Genomic DNA, 23712 nt, shown 5'->3' on the forward strand with positions numbered 1-23712 from the left:
CACTATAGACATGAAAGAGGATTACGCCACCTTTCCAGCGAGTGAATGCAAGTACTGTTTTCAGGGAACATGGTGACTTCCTGGCGATACGATACATATATCGGTAGTAAGATAACGCTTTTATGCATGAAAACGCCAATGGCTGTCAAACGTTTATAATTACGTAATTTTGTACTAATGCCATTTAAGTTGTTCGATGAAGCCATCAAAAGTGGTATTCTCAATCACAGTGGTAGGAAGTGCATCTTCCCGAGGCAAGGCAGTCCAGTTTCCACCCTCGCCGAATTTGACTGGAATTTCTGGGTTCGATCGTAGCGGCACCAGAGGCTATTACGAGTTATGTCCCTTTTATACCAATCAGATTTCACCTCTCATATCACTTACATTTGCTTCAAACAAAATGGCGTCGCCCAAGATATCTGATCGACAATCAATATCTATTTTGTAATAAAATGGGTATTTCATCGCGAACTGCATTATTCACGAGAGCACTTTGATTAAAAACATAAAAGATTTGGAAAATATGTTGCAAATTCTGCAATCGATCGAAATCTGCACAGCAGTTTACGAACCGGTTGTCTAGTTCGTAACGCGATTTTGATTATTGACTATGCATATGCTCGTTAGTCCAGCCAAAATATAACTCCATAATTCCATCAACAGTATTCACTCACCACGCGTAATTGAACAGTCACACATCATTGGCATGGTCACGACTACAAAAGTCCAGTTGCCGCTCTTGCCGGACTAGGCCGGAATTTCTGGGTTCCATCGTAGCACCACCAGTGGCTATTACGAGTTATGTCCCTCCTATTGACCAATCACATTCTAAATCTCACATCACTTGCATTTGCTTCCAACAAAATGGCAGCGTCCAGTTAAGACGATCTGATCAATCTGAATTGTCCCTACTGTAATAAAACCGGTCTTACTTCGCACAGTGTATCAAATCACTTGAGCACCTTTAATAAAACATGAAACGATTTTGAAAATATATATTTTGACACTTAGTTGCCGGTAAACATGCTTTGCAAATCCTGCATTCGACCGAAATCTGCACGGCAGTTTACAAACCGGATGTTGATTTCATTGATTTTGATTGGACTATGCACAGATTCGTTAGTCCAACCTAAATATAACTCCATAATTTCAGCCTCGTTCGGCAAGGTTGGAAACTGGACTTTTATTGTCAATTAACCCCCCCCCCCCCCCCCCCTTGCCTCGGGACGATGTGTGGAGTCAAGGATGGGCTTACTGTAAACGGCGTGACAACATTCACAACACAGCTGAGCATGTTAGTATGGAGCCACCCAAGTTGACTCGTGTCAGTTGCCATGTCTTACTGATGTAGGTGCAGCTGAACTTTTGTGTGAAATGTAACACAAAGGCTCATTTTGTAAAATAGTTTTAATACACACATTTACCTGGACATACACAACATTGATATTATGTACAGATTAAGACGAGTATGTACAAGCTCCATAAATGCCATTCTGGTAGCCACGATGTAACTCTTAACCCTTTATGCGTGGACAATACGTACAGTAATTAATCATAGCACTTTACAATGAAGACATGAGGGGTGAAGGGTATTCAGTAGGGCACCCCTTCCACATAAATTACTAAACACGCTAATACATTCGTCACAACTATATAACATGTCAATGCTATCCAGAGGACTTGAGGCAGCGAACATTACACATAAGCAGTTGCATGGATGTTAGTGTATGTCTTGGTGTGGAACTATTGTCAGTGTAAAGGAATGTATCAAATGTTCCATCTGAGCTGCTGGTTTTCATGCGACTGTCGTGATTTAAAAGGAGTGATCCTGCAGATCCATTATGTAATGAATGGTCCATTCTGTTAAAATAACAAATATAGAAATATATTTCGCACCTGTTTACACACAAAGTAAAACAGTCGTCAGACTGACAAGTTAACCGGTAATTAAATTAAAATACACCACTGTGCTGGAGACGTGTCACCTGCACTTGCAATGCAAACATTGAGTCTTGTCATAAGTAAAAGAATAAAATATACTACTCACAATAAGTTTAAAAAAACGTTTTCTCATAACTATAGTTTATCATGGTCATGACAGATTAACAATACATATGCAGGAATCGGACGTCTTGATTTGTGATGGGTGTTATATCAAGTAGCATTTAAGCATATATTTTTTTCAATTTTCTTTTAAGATATTGTCAGCTCCGAATAAAGCTTGACATCAAATTCTCGCAGAAACTCCATCTTCAACAGAAGGGATCGAAAAACGTTAATTTCCATGTTTTGGCTGTCGTTATCAAGACAGTATACTAGTAGTTTTTCCTAAAGTTAGGTTGAGTTATGATATTAACCATTAATCTTCTAATCCTTCTTCTCCACGTATAGGGCGTATTTAACACTCTTATCAGTCCGAGCATATCCAACTATTTTCCTGGGAACATAACCCTCTGCGACTTTTTCCTGGATAATCTTATCAGCAGACTCTTGGTTGAGTTCGGGTACGAATATCCACAGTTTGGGGCTTTCGTTGGTGAACACTGCCGAGAATCGGGGCTTCCGGTACACCATGCACACATCGACGTACGCCAACTTCCGGTCCTGGTTAGCGTTGGAGCGCACCATCCTCTCCAGCTGAGGGATGCTGAGACCGTGGTACTCCTTGAAGTTCACCTTACGCTGGTTGTCGCGCTTCAGGAAGATGAAGGAAAGGAGAGCCTCATCTTCGTGATGGATGTAACTCTGCACCGTCGGGTAGTAGCCTTTCTCGATGTACAGACCAAGAAGCCTGTCATACGGCCTGGGGTAATGGTGGATTCCCCACTTCATGTGGGTGTGCTTATCATAGGCCGATTTTCGGAATACGGCTAAGAAGGCGTGTTTTTGGTCGTGGGATGCGCTTTTGTAGTTTTGTAGATAGGTCATGTTAAAACCTTCATCTTCCAGAGCAAGCTTCCTGGAGAAGAGTTTTTTTTCCGTGAGTCCGTGTTCAACGAGGTAGTCGTGTGGATGTTCGGTTTTCTCGGCGATGATGGTGAACTGGGTGTGTCGGTGAGCATCGTGGCCACTGATCCACGTCACGTCAAAGCTCTCTTGTTTCAAAGCGTTGACATAAGCATGGAGGTGGTGTTCGTCGACGCTGTATTTGACCACTGTGGCTGGCACCTGGACGTCGGAGAGGTCGTGGAGGATGATCTCATCGTGAGAGAAGCCGGTCCCGAGATACTCCATCAGTTCATGGGACTTATGCTTCAGGTGCCTTAGTTTCTGACCGTCTAGGAGCAGGACCCAAGCGTCCGGCATGTGGATAGCGTGCTCGTGTTTGTGGCTATGGAAGAGCAGAACATCGTTAGCATGCTTGTCCCCGTCCTGCCATATGGTTCCTTCAATGCTGGCTCTGAACCCTGTTCCGTACCAGTTAGCGCTGTGCTGCACGGGCGCTGCTTCCGGTCGGCGGGCCAGCGTGTCCAACGAATTCTTATTAATCAGTCCCGAACTGTGATGGTTCTCAATACATCGGAGGAATCGCATCATGTCGAAGACGTTGGAGTACCAGCCGAGAGCGGAGTCAATGACGGCGGGATGGAGAACATCATACAGGGTTATGTCTTGCCAGTCGCTGGAGTCCTTTGAAATCCTGTTAGACCTGTTGTCAATCTTGGCGATCTTCTCCTTGCTTCCCAGCCGCGTGTGCCACATACCGCAAGGTTTAAGCACGTTCTGCTTGATAAAATCTTCGTAGCTCGTGTCACCAACCTCCTCGATGATCCGACCGAGGATGGTGTAGCCCAGATTGGAGTACACGGTCTTGGTCCCGGGGGTGAAGTCCAGTCTTTGCGACATCATGTAACGAATGGTGTCGTAGTGCGACAGAGGCGGAGGGGAGTTCATGATGTCGCTGATGTTGGGGACGTTGTGGCCCTTCTTCAGATAGTAGGGATTCAGCATGACGTCAAAGAGTGGAGCCTTGTTCATATCCCAGCCTCCCGTGTGATGGAGGAGGTTTCGGACTGTGATGTCATGAAGCCGGGGATCAACTGACTCGGATCGGTGGGGTTTGAGCATGTGGAGATATCCGCCGTGACCGAAAACCTTTCCTTCAAGGTCAAGGGCACCTATCTCTGCAAGCTGAAGGATTGCAACGGCTGTCAAAGACTGGGAAATGGATGAAACTGGGAACGAGGTTGTGTCTTTGACCTCGTGACCTTCGTTCGTGACGCCATAGCCTTGCGCGTATATGATTCGGCCATCTTTCATGGCGGCGAGAGAGCCCCCTGTGTAGCCGTTGTCGAGAAGGAAGGCTTCCACATTCTTGTCGAACTGGTCATGGTAGCGATTGCCCTCTGAAAAAGAAAAAAACAGGCGTTAATAACTCAAATACATATTACCAGTGATGTTGGATCAAAGGATATATATTTATATAGTACTTTATATTGTGTATCGGTATATCAGACACTGGTTTCTGAAGAAAAACAAATTGCATGTTTAAAAAAAGAATACTTTTCCTTACTACATTAAACATTAAACCAGTCCACACATGCGTCACACAAGTAGCCCTGTTTGCACCGGTCAGTCAGTGACCAACACGACTCATGTCCATGTTTACTACCATAACTCATTAACGATGTGACCAGTGAAGATCCGTTTTATAATAGCTCTTCAGCAACCCATCCTTGTCGTAATAGGCGACTATGCCTGTGAAAGGGGTCTAAGGGGATCGGTTGGTCAGGCTTGGTTGATGCATGTAATCGATCCCAATTGCGTGGATCGATGCTCACGATATCAATCACTTATTTGTCTGGTCCAGACTCGATTATTTACAGACCGCCGTCATATAGCTGGAATATTGCTTAGTGCGGCGTTAAACAACAAACCAACCATAACCCAATGTGGAAAATAAGGTAGAGCACTTGACCGTGTTGTAGTTCCTATACTTACAACATACGTACTTATATATTAGTCTGTATTAGTTCCTAGGCTTACTATCTTTCTGTGTGCGTGTGTGCGTGCGTGCGTGTGTGCGTGCGTGTGTGCGTGCGTGCGTTCGTAAACGTCCACGCTGTCGACTGTTTAGACAAAGGGAATATCAAGAATTAATATTTGTACACCGAAGTTAGAATATTTAATCGATGAACCACCTGAGTTACCTCTGGACATGTACTGGCGGTGGACTTAATATACAGCACCCCTGTTCTTACTGACAGGTATTGCACATAGTTGACTACGCGATAGTTAAAGCTCCTCAGGCAAATAAACACTCTGCCACTCTACCACAGTGTAACCTGTAAATTCCCCCTCGCGTTGTCACTGATAGATGTTTACGACTGGAACAACATTTACACAACGGATCCCCTGTGTTTATCAAACTGAGCTCATATCATTTGTTCCAGATGACGGCGCCGGTATATTGTATAAACTGTAAAGGCTTACATTAAACTGAATGGGTACATACGCATCCTCTAACACAACAGCCCGAGTTTACACAGTGACAAAAGTCGAGTCCTATTTCGGGTTTATGTTGGATAAAAAGACACTTTGTTGCTGCAACTGACGGCCGCGGTCGACATTGATGCCCCTGGGGTTTAATTTGATTAAACTCGACTAATGTATGCGGCAGGGATAAAAGACCACTTCACAATGTCTTGCACAGTTGGTTTAACGTAATACGATGTTGATATTCTGCATATATCAGATAAAGTGAAGTCTGGTTTCTGTGTTATGTATGCACTTCTATCAAGGTTAATGGTCGGGTTTTTTACTTTATTACAATATGAATAATCAACAAGAGTCCCTTTCAGTATTAAATGCACCTGTGCAGGCGTACTGATACCAGGTGTGCTGACTAACATTCAGAACGCGCTGAAAGATGCTGAATCTTGCGATTCAGCTGTTTGTAGTTTGCGATTTGAAGGGCTCTTACACCACAGTCACCATAGCCATGACACTAAAACATCAACGCTGCATCCTGGTGCAGTGACCTCGATTATCCAGTGTATTACAAATTTATTCTGCTTCGCTAATACCCTGGGTCTATTCGCTACCATAGCTTCGTTTTGACCCGGATTATAATCGCACAACGCTAAACATATCCGTCCAATCATCTTATGAGTTTTGAGTTTTATGGTAGATAAAAGCGATGGTGGTTGTGACGTCACTTCCAAAAGTGTGGAGGCGAATGGGTCCAGGGTATTAGTATAGATTGGAGGTCAATTACACTGGATAATCGATAAGGTGGTGTTGTGAATGTTTGTTGATTTACGTCACAAACAATTTAAAACGATATCACTCGTATCGCAATTGCGCGGATCGATGCTCATGATGTCGTTAAGCAACAACAAAATAAAATATAACAACGGCCTGTTTATCACAGCTTGGATCAGGCAAAGTAGTGAGTGATGGCATGAGCAAACGTCCGTGTCGCCGGGGTACGACCACACACAATAAGCCTGGTCAAACAGCCTAACCAGTGATCCCATTATCATCGAATCTTACGATATGCACGGGTTACTGCGTGGAAAACTTGATCAGGACTTATACCGTCCAATGGTTGATAGTAAGATCATTCATCCTCGCCGTTTGGGTATGATGGCAGACTAGCTCAGCCAGGTCAACGCTTAACCTTGTCTGAGTTGGTCGCTACTGTTGTTACAGGTCGCCATACTGTCTCAGGGTTATTCCGTACGCATTGCGACCACCCAATCCGAGTCTCATTGGACTCCTGCGCAAGTAAAATGGCCACTGCTTTGCCACGGAATTCCCGCGGGGTGTTTGTGTTTTCAAAAGGCGATACCGATTAATCAACACGGAAATAGCGTCATGCCAGCCAACATTGATCTTACAAAGAGGACCTTTGATCCTTGAGGTGTTTAATGGAGCGCGATCTCCAACCTACATCGCCTAGAACTACCTCGTATTTGTTTTTTAGCATATTCATTAACTTGAACGAAGAGCATATCAGATTCAGATTTTTTTCTGAATCTAACACTTGTCTAACACAGAGTTGTGTCTGAGGGGGTCTTTCTGATGGAGTGATCCCCAAGGAGCTAAAACCTGAGTCAACTGACATTGATGGAGCCTGTTCTTGATCCAGCCACTGGGCTCAGAAAAGCTGCATACCACAACCCTGACGCAGAATTACAGTGGAGGCATTGTTCGCTTGAAGCCCCTCGGGCCCGCCGTGCAAGGTTGCTAGTAGTTAGGTAAATACTACTTAATGTGCTGTAACATAGCTGAAGACCATACAGTTCTCTGATTGGTCGCCACCGAGACCTGTCTGCATCTGGGTGGAGACTGTACAAACAGTTCATCACCCCCTGGTGTTTGTCTTGTGTGATATTTCTGAATCTCTGCTGGGTAGGTTCACTTTAATGAAGAAACGGTAATAGAATGTCAGATGCTGGAGGAAGTAGCCCAAGAAATACGACTAATCATTTGTTAGGTTACTTGGGATGACAAATTCCTGGTGTCTTCTCTCATGGTTTTGCCAGATTATTGCCAAAAGCGGAGTAGGCCTATACTCATTCACAAGACAAAATACGTTACTCGTATCATAACCGAATGGGACCCGTGAAGAGCCGGGGCAGAATAGGTCTTCAGCGACCCATTCTTGCCGTAAAAGGCGACTATGCTTGTCGTAAGAGGCGACTAACGGGATCGGGTGGTCAGGCTCGCTGACTTGGTTGAAGCATGTCATCGATCCCAATTGCGTGGATCGATGCTCATGATATAAATCACTGGTTTGTCTGGTCCAGACTCGATTATTTAAAGACCGCCGTCATGTAGCTGGAATATTGCTGAGTGTGGCGTTAAACAACAAACCAAGCAACCATAACCCAATGTGGAAAATAAGGTAGAGCACTTGACCGTGTTGTAGTTCCTATACTTACAACATACGTACTTGTGATTATCTGCATGAAGACACATCAATGTGACACGTGTCCGGTATTTACTGCCGCAAGATGGCGCACTTTCACCCGTACCAGTGCTGAGGATTAAGCCTGGATTCCGCCCCAGCATGACAGCTGACCCTTCAGTAAAGGCTTAGGTTATCCAGGTGTTAAATAACAGAACCTACCCCAGGAAACAGCAGCCACGCACCCAGCACGACATGACAGGTATAATCCCAACTCACAAATCTTATTGCGAGCTTGAAACCAAGTTTGAAACTTCACTTTGTCTTCGTTCTATCCAGGCCCCGTTCAACAAAGTGATCTTAGCTCAACAGCTGGCGCAAGTCTATGTTGAAGTATGAGACCTTAAATCTATGTTAAAGTATGGGAGCTGCGATCGTCTCAGCGGAACAGTCGTTGTAAGGCTATGTTAAAAGTATGAGAGCTTAAGTCAATGATAAAGTATCGGAGGTGCGACCGTCTTTGTGGGGCGGGGAACATAAGGAAGGGGGGGGGGAGTGCGGTTTGGGGTCTCAGTTCTCATAGTTTCTTTGCAGATTCTCACGGGGTAGTTGAAAGATTCCAGTACATAATTGTTCTCTGATGACATGTCCGTCCATTTTGTGTTCCCTTATTTATTGCCATCGGTTTATGCGCAAGAGTGAGTGCGCTGTGTTTAACAACGCTTTTAACAGTATTCCAGTTATATCACGGCGTGTCAGCTTAATGTGGGAGGAAAGCCCGAAGTGATGCAGGTCGCAGACGTTTACCACTTCGGGCGAAACCCACGAGCATGGGTATGGAGCTAAGAAACCTAGAAACATAATCGGAGCGAACCGGGATTCGAACCCTCAAGCATAGGTTTTCTGGCGTGCCCAAGGGACGCAACAGCGAATCACGGCGCCTAAGACCACTGGGCCACCCGTGCCCCGTATGCGCAAGACGATGAAATATGACCCAATGTGAAGAAGGACTGTAGATTGCTTCTTTTCACATCTCGGGAATGTAGTGCATCTGGGGCGGCGGACTAGGTGTTAGGCTAACGGCCATATTGTTAAGCATGGCGCCAGATATTATCTCTTTGTGAATCGTTAAAGAGGCATATCGCGATGTCTGCGAGAAACGTTCCTTTCGGCAAAGATTACAACTGCATAACTTTCGTTGTAATTGGCCTGAATGTTATCATGAATTTTTGTAATAAACAACATGCCTCTGTATCGGTGACAAGATGGTGGATAATGCCAGCATTTGAGGCGGCTTTCGGTGGCTATAACTGTCGGGGGATGGGGGGGTGGGGGTGTTAACGCACGGCATTATTTTACTGAGACTCTCACTTTTGGGAACCTCGGGGGGGTCAGGTCGCTGACTGTGCTGGCGATTGGTGTGGGTTCAAATCGCAGGAGGGACAACACCCCAAAAAGGACTATAATTTGTTCTTTTACGGAAAAAAGTGAAGTCCCAAAATATAACATATGTTAAATATTGTAGTTTAGTTCAATACCAATGATACTAGTGAAATGAAATGTTGGTGTCGGACGTGTTTTCACATTGCCAAAGAATCTCTGGTTATTTTGGACAGACATAGTAGCATGAGTAGAGCAGGGCTCTCGCTCTAACAGTATTTCACGTGTACTTCGCGTGGCAGTTGATTGTGAGATACGGAGCCTGCTTTAGGGCTCAGATAGTTAACTCCCTTGCCTCGATAAGATGTTTGACTAGTCCAGTTTCCACCCTTGCCGAATTGGGCAGGAATGTTGGAGTTACATTTAGGCTGGTCAAACGAGTCTATGTATAATCCAATCAAAATCGCGTTATGAAATAACGTTTCTTAAACAACATAGCGACTGTCGTGCAGATTTCAGTCGTCTGCAGTTTTTGCAGAGCATGTGGACCGTCAACTTGGCGTTGACATATTTTTTCAAAATTTACGTCTTTTAATCAAAGTGCTCAAGTGATTTGATGCGCTTAGCGAGATAAGATCCGTTTTATGATGCTAAAGATCTTGATTATCGAGCAGATCGTCTTGATTGGGCGCCGCTATTTTATTTGAAGAAAATGCAAGTGATACGAGAGGTGGAACCTGACTGGCCAATAAGGGGGGACACAGAAGACACGTAACTCGTAATAACCACTGGTGGCGCTACGGTCGAGCCTAGAAATTCCAGCCCAGCTGGTCAAGGGTGGAAACTGGACTTATACAGTCTGACTGTTAACTTCCTCGCCTCGGGAAGATGGGATAGTCATAGGTTGTTGGTTGGTTGTTTAACGCCGCACCCAGCAATATTCCAGCTATATGACGGCGGTCTGTAAAATAATCGAGTCTGACCAGACAATCCAGTGATTAATATCATGAGCATCGAGCCACGCAATTTCGATAGATGACATGCATCAACCAAGTCAGCGAGCCTGACCACCCGATCCCGTTAGTCGCCTTTTTACGACAAGCATAGTCGCCTTTTAGGGCAAGCATGTGTTGCTGAAGACCTATTCTAACCGGGAATCTTCACGGATCCGGTAGACACAGGGCAGAGAGTAGGGCTCTGTCGCTCTTAACAATATTTCAGCTGTAGCACGGCATGTGGAGCCTGCTTTAGGGCTGAGATTGACATCGTCAATGGGAATTGGGGAGGGGGGGGGGGGGGGGGGGGGGGGGAGGGTCGCGACCTCCTCCTGGAACAGACAGACCGCGGACTGTTCAGCTCAACATGACGTACCTGGCCATACAGCTTATGTAGTTGCATATACGGTTCTCCGTGGGAGGCAACAGCCGATAAATCAGCGTTCAGATTAACCACTGTCATTTTTTTCTGTCCCATGGGGTATCAAAGGGAATAGGTGTCCGCGTTTCGGTTCATTTAACAGCTTAAGAAATCTCGCCCGTTTGATGTAGGAGGCTTATAGAGACACATAAAGGGAGCTTGAAGAGTGTGAAAACTGTGATCCATGTTTCGGTGGACTGCTTGACGGGTGTCATGTTTCCAGACCGATCCCGTGAAACATCAGCATAAAGCGAAAATTGATGATGGTATCCCACTGATGAATGTTTTCTTTCACTGCTTGAAATATAACCCGTGTTTATTCACCAAGGAAAATGATCATGAAATATAATGCAGCTTTGTCATTAAGTCCACAACCTTGGCATGACCTTGAGGTGATGTCCCCTGGGGTTGTGATGGATGGACACGCTCCACGCATGGCTGGGGAGGGTGGGTGTGGGTGGAGTGACAGAGTGACCATTGTCCAGTGACGGGTGTTGCTCTAGTAATTAACCTAGCCTTCGTTGGTGGAAATGAGAAGCCCCCGAGGCATCTCTGCTTGATACAGTGTTGGTCAGTCGGGAAGGAGGCGAAAATTCGTACCCCGCGAAAGCATGAAATGCACGAGTATTCATATTTCATATTAAAAATAAACTTCGTCAACCTAGCGTACACCACGTCTCACCTAAAACAAACATACGGGCGGGATGAGCCGGATTAGCGGGTGTTGGAGGTCGGGATCCTGTGGGTGTGGATGTGGAGAACTGGCAGTCCCAAAGAGGAGGGGGGGGTGGTTCCCCTATCCTTTTCTCCCCAGACACAAGGGTATGTTCATATGGTGACTTAGATACTGCGCGCCATCCGTTATACAAGAACAGGTTACGGGTTATTTAACAATGGCGGATGTTGAGATATTTGCATCATGACATGTATGCAACCGTGAGTGAGTATTGTTTTACGCAGTATTATAGCAACACCACGGCTGGGGACATCCGAAATGGGCTTCACACATTGTACCAATGTGGGCTATCGAACCCGGGTCTTCGGCATGACGAACGGACGCTTTAACCATTAGACTAGACCACAGCATCTTTATAATAACTGCTATTGATGCTTACATCTACAACTCCTACATCCTGAAGCCAAACCTTAATATTGATGTTCTATTCGGACATGGGCAGTAGGAATTCATTTAACAGGGCCTCGTTTGTTTTCAACAGAGGCTACTTTTCATGTTCCCCACAACGCCATGGCGAGTTAATTTTCCAACGCTTGACCATACAACCCTCCCCCCCCCCCCCCCCCCCCCCCTCTCTCTCTCTCTCTCTCCCTTCCCTTCTCTCTCTCCCTTCTCTCTCTCCCTCCCTTCCTTCTCCCGCCCTCCTCGGTCAGTATTTGTCCAGGTGTGACTGATGAGTCTACTGGCAGAGTTCAATAACTGTACACCACACTACCTGTAAACAGCGTTCTAGCATAGTTTTACTACCTGTTAGTGCGCCGTGTTGCATACCTAGCCTTCAGTCCCAGCCCTGCACTCTGTTGTGTCGATATCGAAAACAGATCAAGCTCGTGGAGTATGTATTGGGGTGTTGCTCGCACATGGTCTTTGTATGTTGAACAAACAACGTGTATCCCTCCATCTTGCAGTAATGAAAGTGTCTACCGTTCCACAGCTATTCCTTTGTTGTTTTTCTCAACGACAAAATGATATTGTCACTTTAGAAGCATGTTTTGTTGTCGGTGGGAAACAAGCAGGTCGAGTTTCACGTGGCTTTTCACCGAGAATGCAAAACGAGTTCGGCTGTATAATGTGAAGACAAAAGGAACAAACGGCTTCTTAAACTGATCCGTAAATGTGTGCTCGGGGGGCTTGGACGGAACACGACTGGTCAACGCTTGTCCGAGAATGCGTGGACACTGCGCCCTAATGTATACAAGCTAGAGCACGCTGACAGAATTTGCTCTTCAATTTTATTCTAAGCCAGAAAAAATACAGGTAACCCCGGTCCATTGTTTCACTTGCGACCCAAGTGTTTTTATCACAGCTGGAAATAGTTGTCAAGAAACCCCTATTTAACATTCGGAGTGAGTATGGTTTTACGACGCTTTTAGTAATATCCCAGCAATATCACGGCGGGGAAAACAGGAAAATGGGCTTCACACGTTGTACCCATGTCGGGAATCAAACCCGGGTCTTCGGCGTGACGAGCGAACGCTTTAACCACTAGGCTACCCGACCGCCCCCTTACATTCGGGAAATCGGATATTCGAGATGCATTGCAACTAACACCAGTTCTAAACAAAGAATCTGTTAAACAGTAGTTTTATGAATAAAATAACATAACTTATACCATCTGTTATGGCCATCTGTTAAAGTAGGTGCCCCCGGTTTGGGGAGGGAGACATTGTACCAGACCTGCATCCAGCCACAGTGGCCAGGACATACATACATACACGCAGTGTTGTGGCCGCCTAGTAAGTAATTACAAGGTTAAGCCCTGGCATATCAACTACCGACAGGTCATGTGTTATGTACCGAGCGGGTATTAGCAGCAGTGCGACACCCCCTTCCCGTTTCAGCCTTCGACCCAGAGCCACCCGCGGGTATCGGGGTGGCTAACGTGCTATTTACACACGTGCTTCGCAGTCAGCTGCTGCGTCTTAATAGCTAACATTTTACCGAGTGTATTGGAGTGATGGCGTCACCGATATACCTACAAGCTTAGCGGATTATGAATATGATACAAGGGCTTTGATGAGCGCGAACCTCAAAGCAATACGTTTTAGAAGATATCAGTTGAAAGGTGTCTGATTAATAACATAAACTAACACGAGAAAGAAATATTTCTTTTTAATTTTTGAGTGAATGAGTTGGAATTAACGCCTTTACGAACGTTACACCAAGGATAATAGTGTGGCAACTTTAAATGGAGGTACCCGTGAAGATCCGGGGTAGAATAGGTCTTCAAAAACCCATGCTTGCCGTAAAAGGCGGCTATGCTTGTCGTAAGAGGCGACTGACGGGATCGGGTGGTCAGGCTCGCTGACTTGGTTGAAGCATGTCATCGATCCCAATTGCATTCATTGATGCTCATGATAACAATCACTGGATTGTCTGGTCCAGACTCTATTAAAAGACCGCCGTCATTTAGCTGGAATTTTGTTGAGTGCGATATTAAACAAAACATAAACTGATTCGTCAAGGGTTCCGTTCTGATCACTTATCAGTAACTTCTTTCCGAGGCGTATCAAATATTGTGTGTTCAAACATTAGGCCACACTTTTTAAATATTATGTTTCACGGATTTATTCCAGCTTTTCCACACAAGGTCGGTTGAAATAAAAATAAGAAGAATACAGTGTTATCACCATCCCCCTCATGGGGCACATTAGAATTTTGTTTGTTCATACAGAAGTGAATATAAACTATAACAAAAGTCATATAAAGTCTTAAAAAGAGACAACCACTAAAGCCGCTTGATGTCGTCAGAAAAAATTATTAAGTGTGAAATTAGAACTTAGAACCATTTTTTTTATTTTTGTGAGCCGGCTCTTTTTCAGTAGGGGCGGCGGGCCCGTTAAACGAAAATTTTAAAAAAATGTGGCCTAATTATATGTGTCCCGACAAAGCATTTTTTGCGTTGTTCGTCTTTTGTCATTCATAATGTTAAACATGATAGTTATGCGTCTGAAATTCCTCTAAATAATTCAACTTTCTTGCATCGCTGGTTTCAAGTGGGCTTCTTTAAACAGGGTTACTTTAATTGGTGAATACAATGCGTATCGCGAGTGTCAGTATGAGGTAAGTCCTGCCCTCGCAGACACGCAACATAGGAGGCTGCGTTGAGGACACTGGGATACAACAAGGCTGCATGCATGGGACTGTCACAATATATTAATGTCTTGTCATGAGTACATCAACCATAGTTGTTCCTCGTTCCGAGACATACTTAACATTGTGCAGACTGAGAGACTGATGTAATTGATGCTGTGATGGATAGTGATGGGAACGCGGCTATTTTAATTGGCATTACAGTCAACTACGGTTATAACGAACTCGCTTAGAACGAACTGACGGATATAACGAACTTACTTTTTGGTCCCGACTATTTGCTGTAGTTATGCTGTATATATGCTTGTAACGAACTACGGTTATAACGAACTAAAATTAGAAGTCCCTTTGAGTTCGTTATAACCGAGGTTTACTGTATATAGAATCCGTTCACAAAGCGCGTTTGTTATATCATCTGAAAGCAGTACTTATTATTACCCTAAATAAATCCCATATCTACACGCGATATACATGTTCTTATAAACGTGATATTGCAATGTATCAGACTGACAAGGTAGAAACCTATTAATGTAATGCAAAGGTTCAACAGACGTAATTTATTTCTATCTTTCAAGAAGACAATATAAATATTGTTAAAATTATTAAAAGCCTGTCTGATAAGTCACAAGTACCCTGTAAAAGGCGACTGTGCTTGTCGTTAGAGGCGACTAACGGGATCGGGTGGCCAGACTCGCTGACTTGGTTGATGCATGTTATCGTATCACAATTGCGTTGATGCTCTTGATATCAGTCACTGGATTGTCTGGTCCAGACTCGATTATTTACAGACCGCCGTCATATAGCTGTAACATTGCTAAGTTGTGCGTTTATAAACAAATAAATGAAACAAACAAATGAAAGTAAAAGTATAACAAGATTACTCCTTTATTTAGATATTAATACATCAAACTTACGGGATAATCAAATGCGAATGCCAAATCACTCTTTTCCACGGTGATGTTTCAGCGTTTGTTGTCTACAAAACAATGTCGGGAAGACTTTTCCGTATCGCGAGCTGAGTGCAACATTATTCCTATTCCACGATTAAAGTCACTCAAACATTCTCGAATAAACTGTAACAGAATGTAGGCGGGTCGGGAGTATTATGCCGTATTTTTACGAGGCGTCAGCATTATATGCTGGCTGTAACATCGCTCACTAGACACATGTGTAATTTAGATGGGCGAGATGTACATCACCTGTTCATTAAAATACGTGTGTTGGATCCAACAAAAGAAACGAATGCGTAATCGACTTAAGGTAATGCAGTTGGAATGTTTTGCGTGGCAAGTAGTATTTTCTCCGAGCTTCTCATCCTCTGAGTTGGCTATATGAAGCGGAGATTGTTTTTACGCTATTGTAATGAGCTGGATAATGAAATTTCTCAGTTCGCAGTAGTCGTGTTACCGTACGATGTGCTGCGCCTACGCTACTGTAAACTGTGTCGACATCTTAAATATCGACTCAGCGTATTGAAACTTGATCAACATAAAGTGGGCGTTGCAGGTTGTAGTTTAACGGTGTAACATGACAGTACTTTAAAAGAGGTTTTGGATTATAATGGTGCTCACTTCACCAAGTTGATATATTGTGTAGCCATATTCAACCATGCCAAAAAATAAAAATGGTATCAACCTTTTAGTGTTTTACTCTCAAAGAGTGTAAAACGTTAAGTAAGCAATATCGCATTTTTGCTTGTAGGTGCGCTCAGTATGTTGTGAGGTGAACATTTTTACTGTAGCTGTCGGTCTATCAGCATACCTTTTCTCGGGAATGATTAAAATAGAACTATTGCCGAAATTATTCGGAATATATCATTATTACATATATAATAATAACCGTTATTATTACAAACCCTCCGACGTTTGTTCTAGATCCAAGGTTCAAAGATGTTCTCAATTTCCAAAATCGTTTGCCCAGTGATAGATAAGCCCTTGGTAAGGTTTAGTAGAAATCCAAGACCAACAACAATTACAAGCAGTTTATGGACATCACTGCTATATAGTTACGCTGTCCTGGCCTCTGAGCTCACAAAGGAGACGACGTCGCCGCGCCACACACAGACAGACCCAGTTACAACCGCTCCCTGCTCCTTATTACTGACACTCAATGTCACCCCGTGAAGTACCTCGCACAACACGAGGACCCAAGTCACACAGACATGTGCGTTATTTGACCCGGGGGTCATTAGCTGCCTATATCTTTCGTTCATAATACCACTTGTCTGGAGTTTATGTACTATCCACATTGATACTTATCATGTAGTATTGTCACAGAGGTGCGGCATTTCCTGTCTGGTGTTTAATACTACCCGCCTTGATACTTATCAAGTGTGAAAACACAATGCCATTTAGAGAGTGGTCAAATGTAACGAAGGTTATATTTGGGTTAACACGTCCTTAGTAAAGTACAAATTCTAGTGGTTTGGGGGGTTGAGTCCCATCCGGGATTCGAGCCCTTACTCGAATTATACGGGATTTTCTGTCTGGAGTTTATATACTATCCACCTTGATACTAATCAAGTAGAATTGCCACAGTGGTCTAAATTTCTTGTAGGAGTTTATATACTATCCAATTTGATACTAATCAAGTAGAATTGTCACAGTGGTCTAATGGAATGAGTTATAGGCATGTACGGTATTTCCTGTGGAGATTCTTTGGCCGTTGCACTTTTATTCTCAGAGCTGTTAAACTGTTACGAGGGTCGGCAGCGTGCTCGGCAGGTTCAGCGGAGATAAGGATTACTCACGTATCTTTACAGCAATGTTAAGGAGTGTGCTGATAGGCTACATCACTGGCTGTTTATATCATGTATATGGATGTTAGGGTGTTGACGTACAACGTATAAACACAGGTTGCCCGTGCAGCACTGGAACAGAGGAACCTGCTGAGTCAACATATATTTATTACGGCCACAAACTGTATTCATAGGTCTAATTAGTTTTAGTGCGATGATTTTATCATGGGCACTTATAAATGTCTATCTGTCAGATAACATAAAGGGTTCCTTATTAGCGTCTTAACCAATAAAACAAGCTAGACTCTAGAACCATTAATATCTTTTTATTGATGCTGTGGCAAGAAGACAAGACATGATTTTCATTTTCTGTTATCTTTGAGGGTTAGAAATTTGAAAAAAATGAGTACGTTATAAAAGTATTGTTTCCAGTTCAATCAGGCCCGAATAAATAGCACCTATGCTTATATCTTACAACTATGACAATGGGGACCCAGCGGGTGTGCATATCTCCAACACCACAACAAGAACAGTATTTGTCCCTCCCAGAATCCCGACACACAGCTCTTAAAATCACATTTTGAAATATATGAAACAGTTAATGAAAAAGAAACTACATGTAATTGATTAACAGTAAGTTCTGAATTGTTTGGTAAACTAGCTTAGAAGCTGTGGATGACAAAGTAGACACAATTTATGGATAACAACTTATTTAATTACTGTAAAGATTACTGTAGAGATCCTTATACCGGTAGTCTGTTGTTTGACAACGGTATAAGGATCTATTCCAAAAGGTCGCCTTTACAGTAATTAAAAAAGTAAATTGTGTCTACTTTGTAATAGTAAGTACAGTGGGTAACTTGTGAGAATTAAATACGCAGACGCAAGTCTGTCGTCCATTTTCTTCTGTAAAAACTCTTAGGTGGCCTGACCGCCTCCGTGGTCTAGTGGTTCGATCCCCGGTCGCATCATACCAAAAGACGTTAAAAGATGATACTTGTCGGACCCATGAAGATCCAAGGTAGAATAGGTTTTCAGCATCCCATGCTTGTCGTAAGAGGGGACTAACGGGATCGGGTGGTCAGGCTCGCTGACTTGGTTGATGCATGTCATCGATCCCAATTGCGTGGATCGATGCTCATGATATCAATCACTGGATTGTCTGGTCTAGACTCCATAATTTAAAGACCGCCGTCATGTAGCTGTGATATTGCTGAGTGCGACGTTTAAGCAACAAATAAACAAAAAACAAACTTGTTGTTACCTTGCCTGGCGCTTGGCATTAAGGGAATAAAACAAGAAACTGTCGACTCAGAGTCAGTAAACAGTGAACGGGGTACCCTGTTAAATTGCGGCATGGTATCACAGTGTGATATAAATCTAATATTTTTTATGGGCTGACGGACACAGGTAGCCTGAGACGGACACTGGTGTTACAGTGACCGGAAGGGGAGGGGTGCACTGATGCCAACGTCAAGTGTCTCTCAACATCAATGACAACACAAAGTACCCACAAAGCCATGTGTGTTTGTTGAGAACAAAGAAGGTGTCTTGTCTGACAGGGTACAGATAAGCGGTGACCCTCCGCCCACCCGGCACTACCCTGGTCGGTCTAATGAGGTTTAATCAAGCCACACTCGACATGGGTTAACGCCGGTCAAGAGGGTTTGAGGAGGTGGGGAGAGTATGTGCAAATATTGATGTTTGTATACAACGTTTGCTGTTTGTGATAAACAGTTTAAATGGACTGGTGGTACATTTGGCGCCGCCGGTAGCTCGCTTAAGTTTTGAGTTAACAGGTTATGTTAATTTGCAATATACGTTTTCATCAATGTTTTTTATACTTACATCATAGGTGTCTATAGTTCTACAAGTTATTATAAGCATATTTTTTGTTGTGCCAATACCGGCTGGCAAGATAAGATACCGGTACGAAGTTTAGCCAATTTCAAATCCAGGCCAAGACACTATATCATAGTATAGTATAGAGTGTATGAAATGTTTGTTTTGTTTGTTTGTTGGTTGGTTAATGCCGCACTCAGCAATATTCCAGCTACATGACGGCGGTCTGTAAATAATCGAATCTGGACCACACAATCCAGAGATCGACATCATGAGCATTGGGATACGATGACATGCATCAACAATTCAGCGAGCCTGACCACCCGATCCCGTTTGTTGCCACTTACGACAAGCATAGTCGCCTGTAACGATAAGCATCGGTTGCTGAAGACCTATTCTAACCCGGATGTTCAGGGGTTAGTCAGTTTTGCTCAATTGATTGAAGTCAGAAAGTTTGGCTCAGCAGAAAAGCGGTGTGGGTTTTGCACGATTTGAATCAAACTCGCTAGAACGAATTGGCCAGGATCAAAGCTCTTTTTATAAGCTTCCAAAGATAATTCGTTTTCCATTATTTCACAAATATAATACTACGACAGTCATAAGTAATGAGCTTTAAAGGTCATGTCATTTATCCGTGTGGGGAATCGAACCAGGGTCGCTGACGTGATGAGCATCACAATAACGACATGGCCGCCTATACTGTCTGAACGTTACTCGTGTTAGTCCCACAAAGAACATATCTAACATATGTATCGGTACATTGACAGAGCTCGCGACACTTTTTGACAATGTGGTTATTAGAAATACAAATAGTGTTCCAGTTGATGTGAGATTAAGGTGGCAGGTTGACTGTCAGCCCATTTCGTCCCGCCCCCTACCGGGTGCACGAGCTATGAACATGCTCGACTGTCAAGCCGTTGTCACGTTGACGGAAGAGCAACTAGAACGACTTTTCATTGTGACAGATTGGAGATACATTAAGACGCTCTGTGCCTTGTGAGCGCCATTGTTTGATTTATATGCACATGAAACCGACGTTTAACTTTACATGACTACTAGAGTTGAATAATAGAATTATCCCCCGTCTGCTTTTCACTGCTTGCTTAACATGCGCGTGATGCAAGGGAAAGGCTTCAATATGATGCCCATATTAGGAATAAAACCGTCTTCGATGAGACAAAGCGATACACAATCTACTGAGCTACCCTATCGTACATATTTTATATATGTGTAAGTACACACGGTTAATGCGGAGTGAGTGTACAGAATGGGGGTAGGGGTTGAATGTTTTATTAATATCTTCCAATAACACAACAGCACCCAGTCCTCTAAATCCGTCACCAAGGGCAGGATAACTCTTGTTGTATATCAGTTGAATGTGGCCATTCATTATGATCCATTACTTAGAGTCAGCATGACAGTGGGGGTCGGGAACAACGAGTGCCTGCAGCGCCGTATGTCACAACACATACATCACCGACTGCAGTCCCAGTGGTTCCCATTTGTCAGACATAGTTCTCTGTATTTCAACTATGGCGATGTCACACGTGCCTTGGGGTGAAGCTGGAGACTGGGTTAGTGTGCGGAAGAATAATCAACTTTAACATATTTGGGGATTGCGTTGGAGACGAATGATACCAAGTCACCGTTTCAAGACATACAATTTCTGTCCGATAATAGCCTTTTTTAAAAAACAAAAAAACAGGACCAGTGAACACATTTTGCGAGTAGAATCTGTTGTCGAACTAATTTGTTCAAATATTTCCCAGAACAAGTTCGATACAAGTGCCAGACTCGCCATATCATTCTAGTGAGTGAGTATGGTTTTACGCTGCTTTTAGCAATATTCCAGCATTTCACGGCGGAGACACCAGAAATGGTCTTCGCATGTCTTATATATAATTATAGGGATATTCCTACTTATGGCCGATTAGTGTGTATGAGTCAAGAAAGTTGCAAATAGCTCTCAACCTGAACTCGAATTTCAAAACTTATTTTTTTTGATAGTTGCAAATTTAATATACATGGCATCAAACTTTAATTTCAAAATTTAAAACAATTTTGATTCATAGTCCTCACAAAGTACTTTCTTATTTAGATCCGTATTACCCGGAATCTGATGAGACGATACACTGGATAGTGCCTTAACCCACATGTAATTAATATAATAACGAAATGTACTGATGTATCCATTCTCATGTCTTGTTGCCTTGGTCTAGGGACTGATTACTATGGTGCTAAGATTCCGCCGTATATTACCGTATTCGACGTAATAAGCGTTCCGCTCTAATAGCGCCCACGGCGATATTTGCTAATATATTGGCAAGTGAACAATCCCAATTAGCATCCCTTCCGATTGATCAATGTACACAAGACATATTTATTCGTGTATAATACGCACTCGTGTGTTATATGCACCCTTAATTATGGGCAATAAAATTCTGGAAAAATATATCCGTCGTATATAAATAGTTCAGACCGTCAGCATAAACCACGAAATTTATCTTTCAATTCTGTTTTTTTCCACCAAAATAATATTCTAATAAGAGCCCCCTATTTCTATTTGAGAGCGCCCTGGGCGCTTATTACGTCGCATACGGTATATGTAATAATTATTGTTATATCCACTTAACTTGGTTATTATAATTTTCTGTCATATTTCATCGTTAAAACATGTAAGCATCTGACCAACACGTTGCGTTGTTCGCGGAAGTAACTATATTCAGAGTGTGAAATCATCCATCTATGATCACGCTTATCACATATAGCCGACAACCTAATGCTTGTCATAATCATACTTTTTTTTAAAATAAGCATTTCCTTGAAGGCAGCTTTATCACATCCACCATCAGCTAATTGGCTATATGTACCCAGATGTGTCTGTTTCCATGTCACTCTGCACGTGGAGACGCGTCAATCTGCAGCTGTTGTGTTGATAAGGGGACCGAATGAACGCCATGTGTATCCGAGGGTCTGTCAACCAACATGCGACCCACTGTGTTGTTGGCCGATTGTCAATACCGTGACAATAAATACGAAACATTGTAAATTTTAAATATGCCGTTATTTTCGGAAATAAATGTTAGATATGACAGACTTAGTGTAGAAATAAAAGTGGTTTATGTTGCATTTGTTTGTAAATTATTTATTGGGCAGTTAATGATCGTTTTAATTGAAATGGTTTTTAGCCACGATTCATTTTTCAGTATTGACGCCTAGCCAATACAAATAATTAGGGTGTACAACATTTTTATCATGAGTTATGGAGAGAAAATGAGTTATTATTTTTTATAAAGGATTTATTTTGTTAGTATCTTTTAACCAAACATGGGTGATTGTGTATAACATATTTATAAATATTAAAAAAAAAATGTATTGTGAACAATTATGATTGTTTTGAATTAAACTGCACGGCGGGCGAGGTGGAAATACGAGGGTAACAGTCTGTCTGCGGGGGTCCATTACTGAATACAGGTAAACGTTCACGTAACCCACCTGAGATGTTCACCTGCAATATATAAACTCACCTGTAAGAGAAATCGTTGCTAGTATTCCTACCCAGGCGAGGCAGTGCCATGGGTTCGTCATGGTATATCCCAGCATGTGTATGTGTGTGTAATCCGCTCTTCACCTGTACGACGCTCGGTCTGTCCTCATTGCTACTGTCGAGTGAAGTGAGCGGGCCGACACAGGTGAACTAGCCCACGGTAGACGGCCTGCTCCCGAGCTGCGTTTTAGCGATACGCTACGTGTACCTGGCTGACTAGAACGCGAAATTTGGGGGCGGTGGGTGTTTTGATATTTCCCAAGTTTCATATTTCGTTTAGATGTAGAATGTAATATGTGTGCAGTTATTTCAGGCCTGTTTTCGCCCGGGAATGTTTTCTGACCACCCACATTTGACACTATAAACATGAATCCTTTCTGGTGACGTTGTGGTTGTGTGGGCATCTTATGGCTATTATATATTTGTTGTTTTCTTAGACAGGAAGAAATTCGGTCGTGGGCGCAGTTGTAGCTCCCAGTCCGACACTACTATGATAGAACATGTGACATATTCAGTAGTAAACTCCGACAGTGACGAACGCCAACGGGTTTTTAAGATTCGGGCATATCCGTATTCTATACAATATGATATACAACTCTCTGTGAAGTCTGCGTGGGTTATCGGGTGGTCAAGGTGTCTGTGGGGGTTATCGGGTGGTCAAGGTGTCTGTGAGGGGTATCGGGTGGTCAAGGTGTCTGTGAGGGGTATCGGGTGGTCACAGAGTCTTGGGGTATCGGGTGGACACCGTGACTGTGGAGTATCGGGTGGTCAACGTGTCTGGGGGTATCGGGTGGTCACAGGGTCTTTGGGTAGCCGGCGGTCACCGTGTCTGGGGGTATCGGGTGGACAGCGTGATTGTGGGGTATCGGGTGGTCACCGTGTCTGGGGGTATCGGGTGGTCACCATGTCTGGGGGTATCGGGTGGTCACAGTGTCTGTGGGGGTATCGTGTGGTCACCGTGTCTGGGAGTATCGGATGGTCACCGTGTCTGGGGGTATCGGGTGGTCACCGTGTCTGTGGGGGTATCGGGTGGTCACCGTGTCTGTGGGGGTATCGAGTGGTCACAGTGTCTGTGGGGGTATCGGGTGGTTACCGTGTCTGGATGG

The 23712-nt window shown here is 43.5% G+C and overlaps 1 protein-coding gene across 1 annotated transcript; it reads right to left on the bottom strand.

The window, feature by feature from the left end:
- Positions 1 to 1419: 1419 nt before the first annotated feature.
- Positions 1420 to 22768, bottom strand: LOC139454003 (uncharacterized). Its single transcript, XM_071235476.1, has 2 exons — positions 22587 to 22768; positions 1420 to 4346 (listed from the first exon to the last, which is right to left on the bottom strand). Exons 1-2 carry the CDS (start codon positions 22660 to 22662, stop codon positions 2368 to 2370), a joined length of 2055 nt encoding a protein of 684 aa, XP_071091577.1. The 5' UTR covers positions 22663 to 22768; the 3' UTR covers positions 1420 to 2367.
- Between the last annotated feature and the right edge of the window lie 944 nt (positions 22769 to 23712).

This window comes from Haliotis cracherodii, unplaced genomic scaffold, assembly GCF_022045235.1.
Source record: "Haliotis cracherodii isolate W230 unplaced genomic scaffold, xgHalCrac1.p SCAF_10, whole genome shotgun sequence".
Lineage (NCBI taxonomy): Eukaryota > Metazoa > Mollusca > Gastropoda > Lepetellida > Haliotidae > Haliotis > Haliotis cracherodii.

Coding starts and splice junctions, on each gene's coding strand:
- LOC139454003 (XM_071235476.1), bottom strand. CDS start 22,662: ATGCTGGGATATACCATGACGAACCCATGGCACTGCCTCGCCTGGGTA. Junction 4,347..22,586: donor AGCAACGATTTCTCTTACAG/GTGAGTTTATAT, acceptor TTTCTTTTTCAG/AGGGCAATCGCTACCATGAC.